This window comes from Cotesia typhae, unplaced genomic scaffold, assembly GCF_013202065.1.
Source record: "Cotesia typhae breed Kobodo isofemale line unplaced genomic scaffold, CoteBio_Ctyphae scaffold_45, whole genome shotgun sequence".
NCBI classification, from domain to species: domain Eukaryota; kingdom Metazoa; phylum Arthropoda; class Insecta; order Hymenoptera; family Braconidae; genus Cotesia; species Cotesia typhae.
In genome coordinates, this window is record NW_027423777.1 from 3,319,843 (window position 1) to 3,335,391 (window position 15,549).

At 30.6% G+C, this 15,549-nt stretch overlaps 1 protein-coding gene and 1 long non-coding RNA gene across 3 annotated transcripts in view; one reads left to right on the top strand and one right to left on the bottom strand.

The window, feature by feature from the left end:
* Positions 1-15,549, bottom strand: part of LOC141536916 (uncharacterized) — a 121,652-nt gene that overhangs the window by 86,333 nt on the left and 19,770 nt on the right. The window contains exon 5 of the long non-coding RNA XR_012480818.1: positions 13,729-13,780. This is a non-coding gene — a long non-coding RNA (uncharacterized LOC141536916). The remainder of the gene's footprint in view (positions 1-13,728; positions 13,781-15,549) is intronic.
* LOC141536912 (5-hydroxytryptamine receptor-like) overlaps positions 1-15,549 on the top strand; it is a 77,326-nt gene that overhangs the window by 9,848 nt on the left and 51,929 nt on the right. For both annotated transcript variants that reach the window (XM_074257707.1, XM_074257708.1), the window contains exons 2-3: positions 12,199-12,307; positions 13,368-13,604. In XM_074257707.1, coding sequence (XP_074113808.1) covers positions 13,370-13,604 — 235 coding nt within the window. In that variant the 5' untranslated portion in view covers positions 12,199-12,307; positions 13,368-13,369. The remainder of the gene's footprint in view (positions 1-12,198; positions 12,308-13,367; positions 13,605-15,549) is intronic.

Genomic DNA, 15,549 nt, shown 5'->3' on the forward strand with positions numbered 1-15,549 from the left:
GTGGTAAAATTTACAAAATTCTATCTATAAGTCGACTCATCTAATATTTACAGAACTTACTATGTTATTTTTACGTGGTAAATTCTGTTATTATAAATCTCTAAATTTAATAAATTCAGTCTGTAATTATAATATAACTTTTTCTGTTATTATTAATAAAAAATTATTGTAATTAATTAAAAATCATTACTTGAGTAAGCATCATTGCAAACTAATTGATATCACGATTTTTAATTTTTTTCAAAAATTTTAATTTTTCTGATTTTTTACAGTCCACTTCAAGACAATTTTTTTTTTTTATAATCAGCAAAAAAAAAAATTTCTTCACATATGATAATAATTTTAAATTTATTATTAACCGATTATTATTTAGATTTTTAATCAATAATCAAAGATAATTTTAATTCAAAAAGTTACTCTCCAACGATCACATAATATTCTTATAGCCGTGAATAAAAAAAAGTATTGAAAAGTATCGGATTGACTAGAAAACCAATACTTTTTTTTTTAATCAGGAAGATTTCATAGAATTTATCTGTAAATTTTAAAAAATATATACTGTGGAAATTTTGAAGATTATTTTCTGTAAATTTTACACAGTTGTTTTTTACGTGTTGAATTGGCCTAATTTTAGAAATCTTAAAACTAAAATTTTCAAAAGAATAAGATGTTGAAATTGTTTTTTACGAGGCTACGATCTATTTTATTTATTAAAACTTCTATTTTCGAAATGATAGATGACCCAATAATGAACTGCGATTTATTTTATTTAAAAATTTATAAACTTTCAATTTAAATTTATATCCTGGCATGTAAAGAATATCGCAAAATAGGACTTTGAAATTGTTTGAAATAATAATTGTCTTTTAAAGTAAAACCAATTAAAAAGTAACTAAAGTTAGCAATATTATTTTGTAAACGTTGATAAAAATCGTGATAATTTAATCCTTATGAAAGAAAAGTTGAGGGTAACTTAATTAATTCATTAGAATAACTGACGTGATTAAAAGTAATTTAAAGCATTTTGCTTGCCGTCAAAAAGTTTAAAAGAAAAGAAAAAAAAAAAAGGTATATATATTACCGTATTTAAAGTTGAGGATCATCGCGGTTGACTTTAAGCCGCAAACCACATTTCGCTCACGTGTCTCAAGGGATCCTCGGGACTCGGGCATAAAATTTTCATTACTATCCTATCCGTCCTATAACTCTAACAATATTCACTAACGCAGGTTATAAAAACCTTCCCAGTCGCACTTCGGTGTCGTAACTTGAAATTATTTGCAGGATTGATATTTTTCATACTAGGAGCTATTACAAGTTTTTTATTTTCACCGTTAAATTTTTTACTGCACGTGTTAACAATAGTAATAAAATTTTTTTTAACTCACACGTAATAATAATAATAAATTTTTATCAAGATTATGAGGGCTTGAATTTTTCATATCTCCGATATTTAGTCCAGAATTCTGAGTTCGAACTTTTAAAACTAATCTGTATTATTAAGAAAATAAAAAAAATGCTCTATCTCTACATACATAATTAAGAAGTGATCCTGTATCTTGTGAACTATTGACATTTTTAAAGATATAAGCTCACCCCGACATTACACTCATCGAGACCTTTCATTTAAGTACCCACATCAATTTTTTCATATATTTATATATATATATATATGTCGGAGATGACAATAGCCGGGTTTTTACAAGGGAACGTTGGAAAATCCCAAGCATTTTAGTTTATAACTAGAAATAAACTTTAGCATTTTAATTTTTATGATTTAATCCCTTAAGGAAAGTTTAGTAAGACTCTCTCGGAGCCTTTTATGACGGTCAACTTGGGTTGGAAAGACCACATGTGCGGGTCTAACGTAGCCACGATCGAAGGGACAGCAATACCAAAAAGACGAGACATTTTTAGAATTTGCAGTACGTAGCTTGTGTATTTTTTTTATTTTAAAAGTAATTACTTGAAGGAGCTACAGATAGAAAACAGTTTCTGGTAATAGGCAGTTCTTCCTGAACAGTACACGAGAACGGGCTGCTGCTCTTCCGATCGTGGATTCGTTTTCCGACTTAAGTCTCTGATCATTCCTAACGTCAACGTTAATAATATTGTAATTACTTTGATATTGTTTATATTAACCCCGTTTGTCAAACTACAATTGTTTGTATCTAGTAATAATAGTAATAATCATAGTGTAGTGATTCTTTGTTATTGTACGTTATTAATAAGTGATTGTTGATATAAGTGACTATAGTTACATACTGTTAAATTGTATTACCTGTGACGTTGTACCATTAAATTCACAATAAAATGTCCAACAATAATAATGGCAGCGAGAGTTCATCTCAACCCAACGCTAATCCGACATCAGAAGTGGGATCGACGCCTGGTATATCAATGCAAGAGCACATGGCTATTTTACGCGAGTTGATCCAGTCGATCACTCCAAAGCCTAATACGAATACCAGGAGATTTACTTGTTGCCACGATTTAATCCAGAAACTTCTGGCTCTGATCCGGCTGCATGGAGTTCAGCTGTCACCATCATGATGGAAGAAAATCCGTTGCAGGGCAGCGCATTGTTTTCCGCGCTTAGTAGCGCTCTAGAGGGTTCCGCCGCACAGTGGTTAACTCAAGTTATGGTTGGAGGAACTATAACTTGGTCCCGATTCAAGGAACTATTTATTTCCCGTTTTGGGGAAGAGAAACCGCAGCTTCAGCACTCATGAAAATTTTTAACGAACAACCGCTAAAAGATGAGACTACTGGAGCTTTCGGTATCCGCTTACGCTCTCTCCTCAAAGCCAGGTGGGAAAATTTAAGCATGGCGGAAATCATCAACGGCGTTGTTCTCTATCGATTAACGTCTCAAGATCACCGCGTGGAACGCACCGCGCTTACGAGCGAGGTAAAAACAGAAGATCAGTTCCTCAACGAAATGAGAGCTTATTCGTACGCGAAGAAGCGACCGTTTCAGTCATCTGAAAACTTGTCAAATCCAGACCCTAAACGCTCTAAAACTACGGAGTCACGGATTAAATGTCTTTTCTGCGGCATTCCCGGCCATAAAATAGCTGAATGTCGCAAAAAGTTATTTCTTGACAAGAGGAAACATCTCCATAGCCCAGAAGGGAATCGATCATCCATCGCCACCAAGGTTACCTGTTTTAAGTGCCACAAAGAGGGTCATATCGCACCGAACTGTCCGTCAAGGAAAAACAACAGCACCGGCGTCAACAACAATAGTAACCAACACTCAAGCATCGAACGCCGAGTGGACTTTTGCACCGTAGATGTTCCAACGGGTACAATGACCCATATGGGTGAGTCGTTTCCATTTTGCTTTGATTCAGGAGCTGAGTGCTCACTAATCAAAGAGTCAGTTGCCAAGAAATTTTCGGGCAAACGTATCAATGACGTAGTTTTAATGAGAGGTATAGGAGATAATTGTGTCAAATGCACCTTGCAAATTTTGTCTACCGTTTGTATAAATAGCTTTACATTGGAGATAGTCTTTCATGTGATTCCGGATAATTACTTAAAATATAATATAATGATTGGTCGTGAAATTCTGGGTCAGGGTTTTGAAATAAATATTACGCAAAATCACTTTACTATTTGTAAAACGAAAGTAGTCAATACCTGCGAAACGGTTCCTAGTGACATTAATTTTAATGAGATAAACACCGACGTTACGGGCAGCGATAAAACCAAATTAATTTCTGTTTTAGAAAATGTTAAAGATTCTTTTATCACGGGTTTTCCCCGAAACGAAGTTACTACAGGTCAGTTAGAAATACGTCTTATAGATCCTAATGTTACCGTTCAAAGAAGACCGTATCGACTCAGTGTTGAAGAACGGGAGATTGTTCGTGAAAGAATTGACGAATTGCTTAAAGCGAATATTATAAAACCCAGCAACTCACCGTTTTCTAGCCCTATATTACTCGTCAAAAAGAAAGATGGTTCAGATAGACTTTGTGTGGATTACCGAGAGTTAAATAGAAACACTGTTGCAGACAGATTTCCATTGCCTTTAATTTCAGACCAAATCTCAAGGTTACGTGACGCTAAGTATTTTATAAGCTTAGATATGGCTAGCGGCTTTCACCAAATCGGTATCCACCCAAACTCTACTGAATTCACAGCTTTTGTTACTCCCGATGGTCAATACGAGTACCTGAGAATGCCATTTGGATTGAAGAATGCGCCGTCTGTCTTCCAGAGAGAAATTCTTAAAGCTTTGGGTGATTTAGCTTATTCCTGGGTTGTAGTCTATTTAGATGACGTGTTAATTATCGCCAGTTCAATAGAATCAGCGTTGGAGCGATTAGAAACCCTTCTAAATATCCTCGTTAAAGCAGGATTTTCATTTAATTTTGCTAAATGTTCCTTCCTCAAAACATCGATTTCTTACCTGGGTTATGAAATTACTAACGGTGAGATACGACCCAACCCGCGTAAGATACAAGCTTTGAATTCTTTACCTGCTCCAACTACTGTCACACAACTGAGACAATTTATCGGTTTAGCTTCTTACTTCCGTAAATTCATCCCAAAGTTTTCACAGATTATGAAACCTTTGTATTCTCTTACGTCGGGCAACAAAAACATAGATTGGCAAGACAAACATGAAACACTCCGGCAAAAAGTAATTACCATCTTGACACACGAACCAGTCTTGATCATCTTTGACCCTAATTATCCCATTGAACTTCACACCGACGCTAGTTCCGATGGTTACGGGGCTATGCTGATGCTAAAAGTAGAAGGTAACAATAGAGTCGTAGAATACTATAGTAAAAGGACTAGCTCAGCCGAATCCAGGTATCATTCGTACGAGCTAGAAACCTTGGCTGTAGTAAACTCGATCAGGCATTTTCGGCATTATCTACACGGTCGAGAATTTACAGTTGTTACTGACTGTAATTCTTTTAAAAGCATCCCAAAATAAAATCAATTTAAATGACCGGGTTCATAGATGGTGGGCTTTTCTGCAATCCTATACTTTTGAAATTGTTTACAGGGAGGGAAAACGAATGTCACACGTTGATTTCTTTTCCTGTAACCCAATTAACATCTCTTGTAAACCCTTTGAAAGGATCGAAGAGAAGCTCATTAATTTTACAGAGATATCGGAAGACTGGTTACTAGCAGAGCAACGTCGCGATCCTCAAATCTCGGAAATCGTTTCTAAATTGCACAACAATGAAAATACGGAGGATATCCTAAAGACGTACGAATTAAGATCCGGCACCCTTTATCGAAAAATTCAAAGGAATGGGAAGACTCTTTGTCTACCCATTGTCCCGCGAGGTTTTCGATGGTCCGTTATTAATCATATACATCAATCGATCATGCACTTAGGTTGGGATAAGACCCTTGAAAAGCTATACGAATACTATTGGTTCGAAGGGATGGCAAAGTACGTGCGGAAATTTGTAGAAAACTGTCATACTTGTCAAGTCTCTAAATCTAATTCAGGCAAGATACAGGCCGAGCTACACCCGATACCCAAAACCGGTATACCCTGGCACACTATCCATATGGATATTACGGGTAAACTAAGTGGTAAGAACGACTCCAAAGAATACATTATTGTACTCATTGACGCCTTTACAAAATACGTATACCTGTATCATACTCGCAATATAGATTCCCTTAATACAATAAAAGCACTTAAATCAGCTATCTTTATTTTTGGTAGTCCTTGCCGTGTAATTGCTGATCAAGGTAGATGCTTTACTGGTAAGGATTTCCAAAATTTTTGTAAAAGTCAAGATATTAAATTACACCTAATAGCTACGGGATCTAGTAGGGCAAATGGTCAGGTAGAACGCGTTATGGGTACTCTAAAGAATATGCTCACCGCAGTAGAAACGACTGGACGTTCATGGCAAGACGCAGTAGGCGAAATACAGTTGGCTTTGAATTGCACTACCAATCGCGTTACCAAATCTAGTCCTCTAGAATTGCTCATTGGTAAGGTGGCAAGACCTTACGGATTTTTAGCGCATGAAAACTCTGAAGTAAGAGAAATAGATATCTCCAATGTAAGACAGCAAGCTATAAGTAACATCGAAAGTAATGCTATTTATAATAAGAATAGATTTGATAAGACTAAAGCTAAAGTAATTAGATTTAATATTGGCGATTTTGTACTGTTAAAAAATGAAGAGAGAAATCAAACTAAATTAGATCCGAAATTTAGGGGTCCATTTGTAATAGCAGAGGTTCTAGAAGGAGATAGATACATTTTAAATTCAGTTAGAGGCAAAAGAACGTATAAATATAGTCATGATAAGTTAAGAAAGATGCCGCAAAGTTGTGTTCCTAGTGAGTTGGATCATAGTGATCTTGAGGACGAAAATAACTCGTTAAGTGTAGAAAGCACTGAAGAGCATTGACAGTAATTTAGATCAAATAAACCTATACCACTTGTCCAGTGTGACAGTGGAGTCTAAAGAAATTTAGATGTGTTTCTATACCACTTGTCCAGTGTGACAGTGGAGTCTAAAGAAATTTAGATGTGTTTCTATACCACTTGTCCAGTGTGACAGTGGAGTCTAAAGAAATTTAGATGTGTTTCTATACCACTTGTCCAGTGTGACAGTGGAGTCTAAAGAAATTTAGATGTGTTTCTATACCACTTGTCCAGTCTGACAGTGGAGTCTAAAGCAATTTAGATGTGTTTTTTTGTTGGCAATTACAGAAAATGAAATTCACCAGAATCCATATCTCGTGAAACACAACTGGCACTAGCGATCATAAAATTTGATATTTTGTTATACACAACCTTCTATCCTCTGTTGTTCGATTAGATCCCTGAACTAGTAGATTATTTTAAGTTATTCGTTGTCTAAAAGTCGTTAGTTCGACTCTAACCCTGAACAAAACTAAATTTTAGATGCACCCGAGGACGTGTGATCGTCAGGATGGCCGTGTCGGAGATGACAATAGCCGGGTTTTACAAGGGAACGTTGGAAAATCCCAAGCATTTTAGTTTATAACTAGAAATAAACTTTAGCATTTTAATTTTTATGATTTAATCCCTTAAGGAAAGTTTAGTAAGACTCTCTCGGAGCCTTTTATGACGGTCAACTTGGGTTGGAAAGACCACATGTGCGGGTCTAACGTAGCCACGATCGAAGGGACAGCAATACCAAAAAGACGAGACATTTTTAGAATTTGCAGTACGTAGCTTGTGTATTTTTTTATTTTAAAAGTAATTACTTGAAGGAGCTACAGATAGAAAACAGTTTCTGGTAATAGGCAGTTCTTCCTGAACAGTACACGAGAACGGGCTGCTGCTCTTCCGATCGTGGATTCGTTTTCCGACTTAAGTCTCTGATCATTCCTAACGTCAACGTTAATAATATTGTAATTACTTTGATATTGTTTATATTAACCCCGTTTGTCAAACTACAATTGTTTGTATCTAGTAATAATAGTAATAATCATAGTGTAGTGATTCTTTGTTATTGTACGTTATTAATAAGTGATTGTTGATATAAGTGACTATAGTTACATACTGTTAAATTGTATTACCTGTGACGTTGTACCATTAAATTCACAATAAAATGTCCAACAATAATAATGGCAGCGAGAGTTCATCTCAACCCAACGCTAATCCGACATATATATATATATATATATATATATATATATATATATATATATATATATATATATATGAAAAATATATCAAAAATGCATGTGGGTACTCAAATGAAAGCTCTTGATGAGTGTAATATTGGGATGAGCTTATATCTTTAAAAACGTCAATAGTTGCAAGGTTGCTAGTTTTTCTTATCGAATATCTATGTTTTTAACTTTAAATTTAAATTATGTAAAAACCGTAAGAATTAATACAAAATTGATAAAAACTTCTTGTAGATCATTAAATTTTCTAAAAAAAATGTTTCTCATAAATTTTTCGTATCTCCAAAATTATGCCCAAAATTTTGTTCTTAAATTTTTGAATCGAATATTTTCGTGAAAAATTTTGTTTATAATTTTGAATCCAATTAATGCAAAAATGGTGAGAGTTATGAGAAAATTAACGAGGACTTTATCGGTATCTTCAATATTTATCTTTTGAAATGTTTTCAGTTAACTTTTCAATAACTATGATAAAAATAAAAATAATAATTTATTTTTTCACACTAAATATTATAAAGAATTACTTTAACTCGAACCATTAACCCTTGGAAATAATAATTATTTTCCGAGTGGTTGTTAAAAAAATAGCAACACGTAGTTGTATATCGCGTGTGTTTTTATATCTATTAAATTATGTCATGCGATCAAAAAGCATTCGTATCATGTGGAATAGATTTGTAAATAGTACGTACAAATATTTATATATATATGTTGATATATTTGTGTAAGGAGGTAATATCCGGGTGTGTTTATATATGTACTGTCACGTGCAGTTATCAATTTAATATTAACGCTTTCATTTTATTTCATTGAGATACCTACCCCGCTGTTTATTGTCACGCTATACTGATAACAATGATAATACTAATGCTAATACCAAAGGGGTTACTTTTATAAATATTAATAACAGTTAACTTACTTTTATGACAAAATTATATGTTACCGAATTTATGAAGTTAATTTTATCTATCAAGGTCTTCTGACTCTACTGAAATATTTAATATATGTAATTAAATATATGGTAAGAGGACCGAATTTTATCAGAGATTTTTTGAGTTATGTTATTATCGATATTCATAACTAGGGCAAGGAATTTAGTTTTAGTGCTAAAAAAAGAAAATTTCATATGTCCATTTCTGAATTGATGTTTTATTAAAAATTTCCGTATAAATTACTGGGATCGAAGGACATTTCTTACCTCCTAAATTAATTACAATTATTTTAATTATTATTCACAAATACAATATCAAAAAATTTTGAAAAAAACTGTTAATTTTTACAGTAGTATTATTGAAGTTAAAAATAATAAGATTAATAATTATTTTCAATTATTTAAATATTTAAAAATTCAGTAAAATAAAATTTTTTTCACGGAAAATAAAGCAAAAGCCCCCATAATTGACACTATAAGAGTGATCATGAATATTTGAATTTTTTTATCGTATTTTAAATTAATATTGTCAACTTTTTTTTTAGAGGACACCTTAATCATTGTTTTTACTTTTATAATTTAATTAATTAACTTTAATAGCAATAAATTTAATAATTATTATTATATCAACTTAAACAGCGCAAAAATTCAAAAAGCCGATTATTGACATACCATTGACTGGTCCCATTATTGACTGGTCTTTTATTACAGTTAAAATGATATTGAAACAATAATCATTTTTACTAACTAATGCGAAACTATTAAAAATTTTCATTATTTTAATTTCGATATTTTTTACGAGATTATTTTCTAGCAAATTTTTCTAGTCTTAAATACTTTGATTTAATTCCCATCATTTACATCCACGATTTTAAAATTAATTTTAACTCGATAAAGTATGAATAAATTATTATATGGTTATTTAGACTATAAATAATCTAAAATAGTTTTAAACAATGCAATTACATAAAAAAAATCATTGAGAAATGTGGATTTGAAAATAAGATCTTTTTTAACATTATTGTTAAGAAATTATAAATGTCTAAGCAGTTTTGGCGTACTTGAAAAAATTAAATTTTTTTACGGTAAATCGTTTATACCTTGGAATTAATTTTATAAATATGTGATTGGCATGAAATATCAACAATTGTGATTATTAACAGAATTTAATAATGAAACAATAAAATTAAGCAAGATGTAAATACTGAGGGCCCTGTCAATAGTTGGGAATTTTACCTGAGTAAAAAATTTCAAAGAATTTTTAAGTTTTCGAAATTTTAGACTTTTTTAGACTCAATTATCGGTATAATTAAATTTTATCCAATTACTTAAATATTATTTGTAAAAATGTACTTTAATAACAATCCGTATTTTTAATTTAATTTTATATCTATGATTCTATATAAAATATTCTCAAGTGAAATAACCGAAAAAAATAAATTAAACCAAAAAAATTAATCACACATTGAATGTTGAAACTAAAATATAGTTGTTAAAAAATATAAACCCCATAAAATTGATGATAATATTAATATTCAATTGATAACAATATGTCCAATAATGTTTTTCAACAAATGAAAATAAAAAAATTTTCAACTAATCAGAGAAGAAAACTCTGCTACTTATTTTCTCTTTCATTTCTATCAGATCAACTAAGCTACTGGTCCAATGATGTTATGACCGTAACATCATCGTAAATATTATATAAACGGCAGCTTTTATCGTAAAAGTAAATAAATTTATTAAATATCTTGTTATTTGTAACTCGATGAAATTTTTTTTATTACAAGTAGAGCTGTTTTCCGAGCCTTATACTCCGGTGGATCTTTACGAGCTCTTAACATTTTTTTATGATCGAAAAATTCGATATTCTGCCTATTCATTTTATTTTGTTAGTTCCACAAAAGTATCTAGGTCAAAAATTTTAATTCAATGTACGGGAGGTTTTTCAAGGCGTGTTTACATGAAAACATACGAACGCACGGTGATTTGAATTTACCTCTATTTGCGATTTGCATTCACTGTTGGGCAAATAGGTCACGCAAAAAGGAGTGAATTATTTTGAAAATTTCTCCAGTTACGGGTAAATTACGTAACATTTTGATGCCACTTTAGTCGCTCGTTATCATTATCAATGTGCATATATTATCTGCCGACCGCTAAAGGGTGCAAATTATGCACAGTAAATGATTTCCCGGATTCTGATTAAAACATCACGAATGAGAATTTACGATATAACTTTTGGGAGATAATTTTTGACTTTATTATAATTTTATTCACAGTAAAAATTTTTTTCATCAAATTCATCGTAAAAATTTGTGTTGGTGATTTTTTTTACAAGTTTAGTGTTAATTAATCAAAATCCGTGTTTTTAACAAAAAAAATTCGTGACAACATCAATTTTAAGAGCGGTATTCATTTTTTAAAAAAAAAAAAAAAAAAAAAAAAAAAAAATGGTCAAATTCGAATATGTATTAATGAATTTTTAAATTTCATATAAATTGACAAATTTTAAACTTTTAATTTCAAAGTTTTCAAATTAAAAAAAAAAAGTTTTTGGAAAAAATTAGTATTAAATTGATATAGAATGAGTCGTTTAGTAAAATTTATTTAATTTAATTTAAACTAAAATTTTAAATGGTTAAATTGAAGATTTTATATATTAAATCTTTAGTATGATTGTTTCAAATTGTTTAATATATTTATACTATCTTTAAAAAAAAAAAAAAATATTATGTACGATGTAAATATTTTTTTCAATTAGCATAAATAAAGTAATCTAATCTAATGTAACAATAAAGTTCCAAATTTAAAAGTTTTTTTACCAATTTTAAGAGAAACTTTTTTTCTCGAAATTTAATACTGTAAATGCAGGCTTTTTTTATTGGTCGATAAATTCCTAAACTAACCTAGGAATCGAGCCAAATTAATGATACTTTATTATCAAGGATTGTCTCGGTTTTTCCTCTCATTTTATTTTTTTGAGCAGACGTCCCTAATTGAAACGTGTGGGGAACCCGGAAAAGTTTGCTGGCTACTCGACCTAAGAAGATTTTAGCTCGATTTAGAGATTTTCTTCAAAAGAATCAGCTTAGTGCTCAGCTAAAGTAGACTTACACAATAATTACGCTATAAATCATTTTCCGAGACATTTTATTCTTTAAATTTTTTTCTTCTTTTTCATTTTATGTCTTAGAATATTTAAATTCTCTCGTGGACAAAAAGAAGATTTTGGGAACAAAGCGATTCAATTTAAATAAAAAAATTAGTAGCGATCAATCATATTATTAATATCCGTAGAATATGTCGGAGAGGAATCCTTTTATGATGTCCGACCGTGAACAAAGAAAAGTCACAGAGGATTACCTCCAGGAAATACAGGGAGTTCTATAAAGTTTCCAGTGTAGTTTAAAGAACAGGTAAAATGTTGCAGAAGTACATCCAAATTTTCAGCTAAATTGTAAGCCGGGTTTATTAAAATCCTTGTAATTTAGAATAAACTTAAATAGAATTTCGCTGGTAATAATTATAATTATAAGCGTGACATTTGATTAGTGCGTCGGAAAGTAATTAAAAACTTTTTTCTATTTTTGTGCTTTCAGATGAGCCGAGCAGCCGGTTTGACTATTGGGAATCATGTGTGATCTAATTACACGTGGATTTCTCAGGAAAATGTACAGAATGCACACCAGAGGCTACCAATCAATCTGGGTGAGTGTCTTTGATGATGAACCGGCGAAAATAATAGGAAATTTTTTAGTGAAACAAACTCTAAAATTTAAATAAGGTTAAGTCCCAGTAGATGAACAGGTTTCAAAGTCAAATGTATTTGACCCTACTTTTAATATATTAAGATGTAATTAGGAGAGGGTGGGGCAAGACGGTCCTTACTGTTTTTTTTTTTTGAACTTTCGAAAAATTCCGGTGAATTGAGTCAAAGTTGGACGAGTGTAAATCCACTTGATAGTAGAAAGCCGCAAAAAATAAAAACTCTCCTATTATTTTAAATTAGTGATTTTCATAAAATATAAACAATTTTGAATTGATTGAAGCATAAAATAACGCAGATAGTTGAATATTTATACTTTGACAACGTTTTTAAGATAGACTATGAAAGAAATAGTAGGTGAACAATCAATTCTGGCAAGCCGCAGTATTTGAACTAATAAAATATATGGCAATAGGCACAGCAAAAATTTCAAACATGTCATTGAAATATCAAAAGAATTATAACATATCATTGATTAATATTAAAAATAATACTATGAATATTTAATATGTTCATTTGAAAATGAGAAATATTTGTATTTAATTTTTTAATTACATTTTTTATCAATGACAAAGCAAATTTTCAATTATAAATAAAAAAAAATTCAATTCAAAACTTCAATAATTTTTAACTACACTAATTTTTAGGTATAAAATTTATTTAATTAATGCTGATCTAATAAATAAAAATTAAGTGCAATATCAAAAAAAAATTAGTACAAAATCAAACTGTATTGTCACTATTTGTCAATGCAGCTAATTAATGTCATGTATCGAACTTGAATAACAAATATCGCTTTTAACAGCACACAACTGAGCGAAATGACCAAAATAAAATAGTTGAAACTACCCAAAAAAATTGAAACTTCTGAAATGAATAAAATTCTCGCGCATTCTCTAATTACAAAAGTTATAAATTGAATAAATATGTTTCACCATTAATAAAAACTATGACAATTAAAACAAAATTAGGGCAATAATAAGACTTATAATTAAATTACAGTAATGGGCGGCGAGAGATTGTGGTGGACATGGGGAATGGCGGGGCACAGTACTGGAGCGAATAAAACTACTCTGGTAGTTTATCCGACTTACGAAATTTGGAATGAGACGATAAATCAAGAATTATTTAATGAAACCAGAAATTTAACCTGTCCACCCGCGGCATCTGATCGAGATTTCATTATTGGAATAGCGGTCGCCGCCATTCTAAGCCTTGTTATCTTGATCACCGTCATCGGTAAGCTAATCTTAATTACTTCCTATACTTTCTATGTTTTTGATATCATAATTCATCCCAAATAAATGCTTCTCAGATAAATATTTGATCAATTCTGTAATAACTTTATATTATATTGACTCACCAAAATAGTCCTTTTCATCCCAAATGACCCTGCGATTTATGGACAGCAGCTTCTGCAAAAAAATTAAAAGCAATAATCTTAAAAATTTTCTTAACTTTCAAAGTTATTTTTCAATTTTCGCAAATTGTGAGGTAAATATTGGAAATACGAAAAAATCACAACGCTCTTTTTCTGGTTAAAAAGAGTTAATTCACTCTGAGAAAGGTCCTTGTCAGTTTTATTACATTTCTTATCCTTTAGCTGGAATTTTTTTTTTTTTTAAACTCAAACAATTTTTCTAAAAAATATTGTATTTGATTACAATATTGAGATTCGTTATTATTATTATTATTATTATTATTATTATTATTATTATTATTATTATTATTATTATTATTATTATTATTATTATTATTATTATTAAAGTTATTTATCATATTGAAGAAAAAAATTGCATAATTTTAGCTATTTGCAAATGAAAAATAAAAAAAAAAAAAAAAAAAAAAAAGAATACTTTAAAAGCTAGTTTCATAACATCGTATTTAACTAAGCCCTTGCTTTCATATTTGTTTTCTATTGATCACGAGTAGAGTTGATGACCCAGATTTCCTGACTACCCGGTGATCCTATAATCGTCGGGAAATACTTTGCGAATTCTTTATAAATTCTTCTTGATTTTACTCCATGAAATTCAGACTCAGTTGTAGATTCTGTAGTATCTAATAAAATAAAATTCTGTCGAATTTTCTCGCCGTCCAACAAAGTGGATACAGTTATCAGCTGCAACTTGTAACAGAATAAAACCAGATGAGATAGATAACTCAAGAGAGGAATAAAAAACAAGACAAAAAATTACAAGTAAGGAAAAAACTTATGTTGAACCAAAACTTCTAGTTTCGTTCCATAGAATTCGGAAAATGAGTAAACATTTCCGAGCAAGTTTATAGTTGGACCTTGATTTAATTTTATATTTTTCGAGTCTAGTTAAAAAGTGCCTCGAGTTTTCGCAAGTTAAAAAAAAAAATATAATAAAAATTACCAACTTGTACGTGATTTTTAAAAAAATTTTCTGATCACGCAGACGGACGGAGAATTATTTAAAAAATACGTGGTTTGTATTTTTGTTTAATACCATTCTATTTTTTTTATAAACAAACTGAATAACTGGAGGATTAAATATCCAAGGCGTCGTTCGGAAAAGGTTACAAGTGTCATCTGCCAACCGATATCTCGAAAATTGGGTAGACAGGAACGGAATGACGTTTTTTTGATGATGGAATATGTGCTAGACGCTCAACTCACGATACGTTTCAAAGTCCGGTGATGAAAATGTCATGAAAGACAAAACGTGTGACATAACACGTATATTTCCACATTGTATAAATAAATATTTCTCCGCACATCGACAACTCTAATTTACTGCTTACAGGCATGACGTTCTACCAATAAATATCTCGACTCTAGACTCTGCAAACCGTGAATTAAACTTCAAACTCAGATAAATACTTAAAATATTTCTTTAGTCAATTTTCTATTTTTAGAATTTTATTCCTAGAGTTGTATTTAATGTCAAAAAAAAAAATTAACATTTTCAAATTTTTTTTTTTATTCTGCTTGTTTTTACGGCGCATGTATGATAAAAAATACCATGAAAAAAAAAAATAAAGATTTCGATAGCTTTTTTGCCTTCAAAGGTTGGAAAAAATTTTGGCTCTTTTGTTTTTGGATAAAATTTATATTTTATCTTTTTAATATATATATATAATATATTTTTTTTTAAGTACAGAGAAAAAAAAAGACAATTATAAAAAAAAATTTTAATATCACAATTTTCTAAAAAAT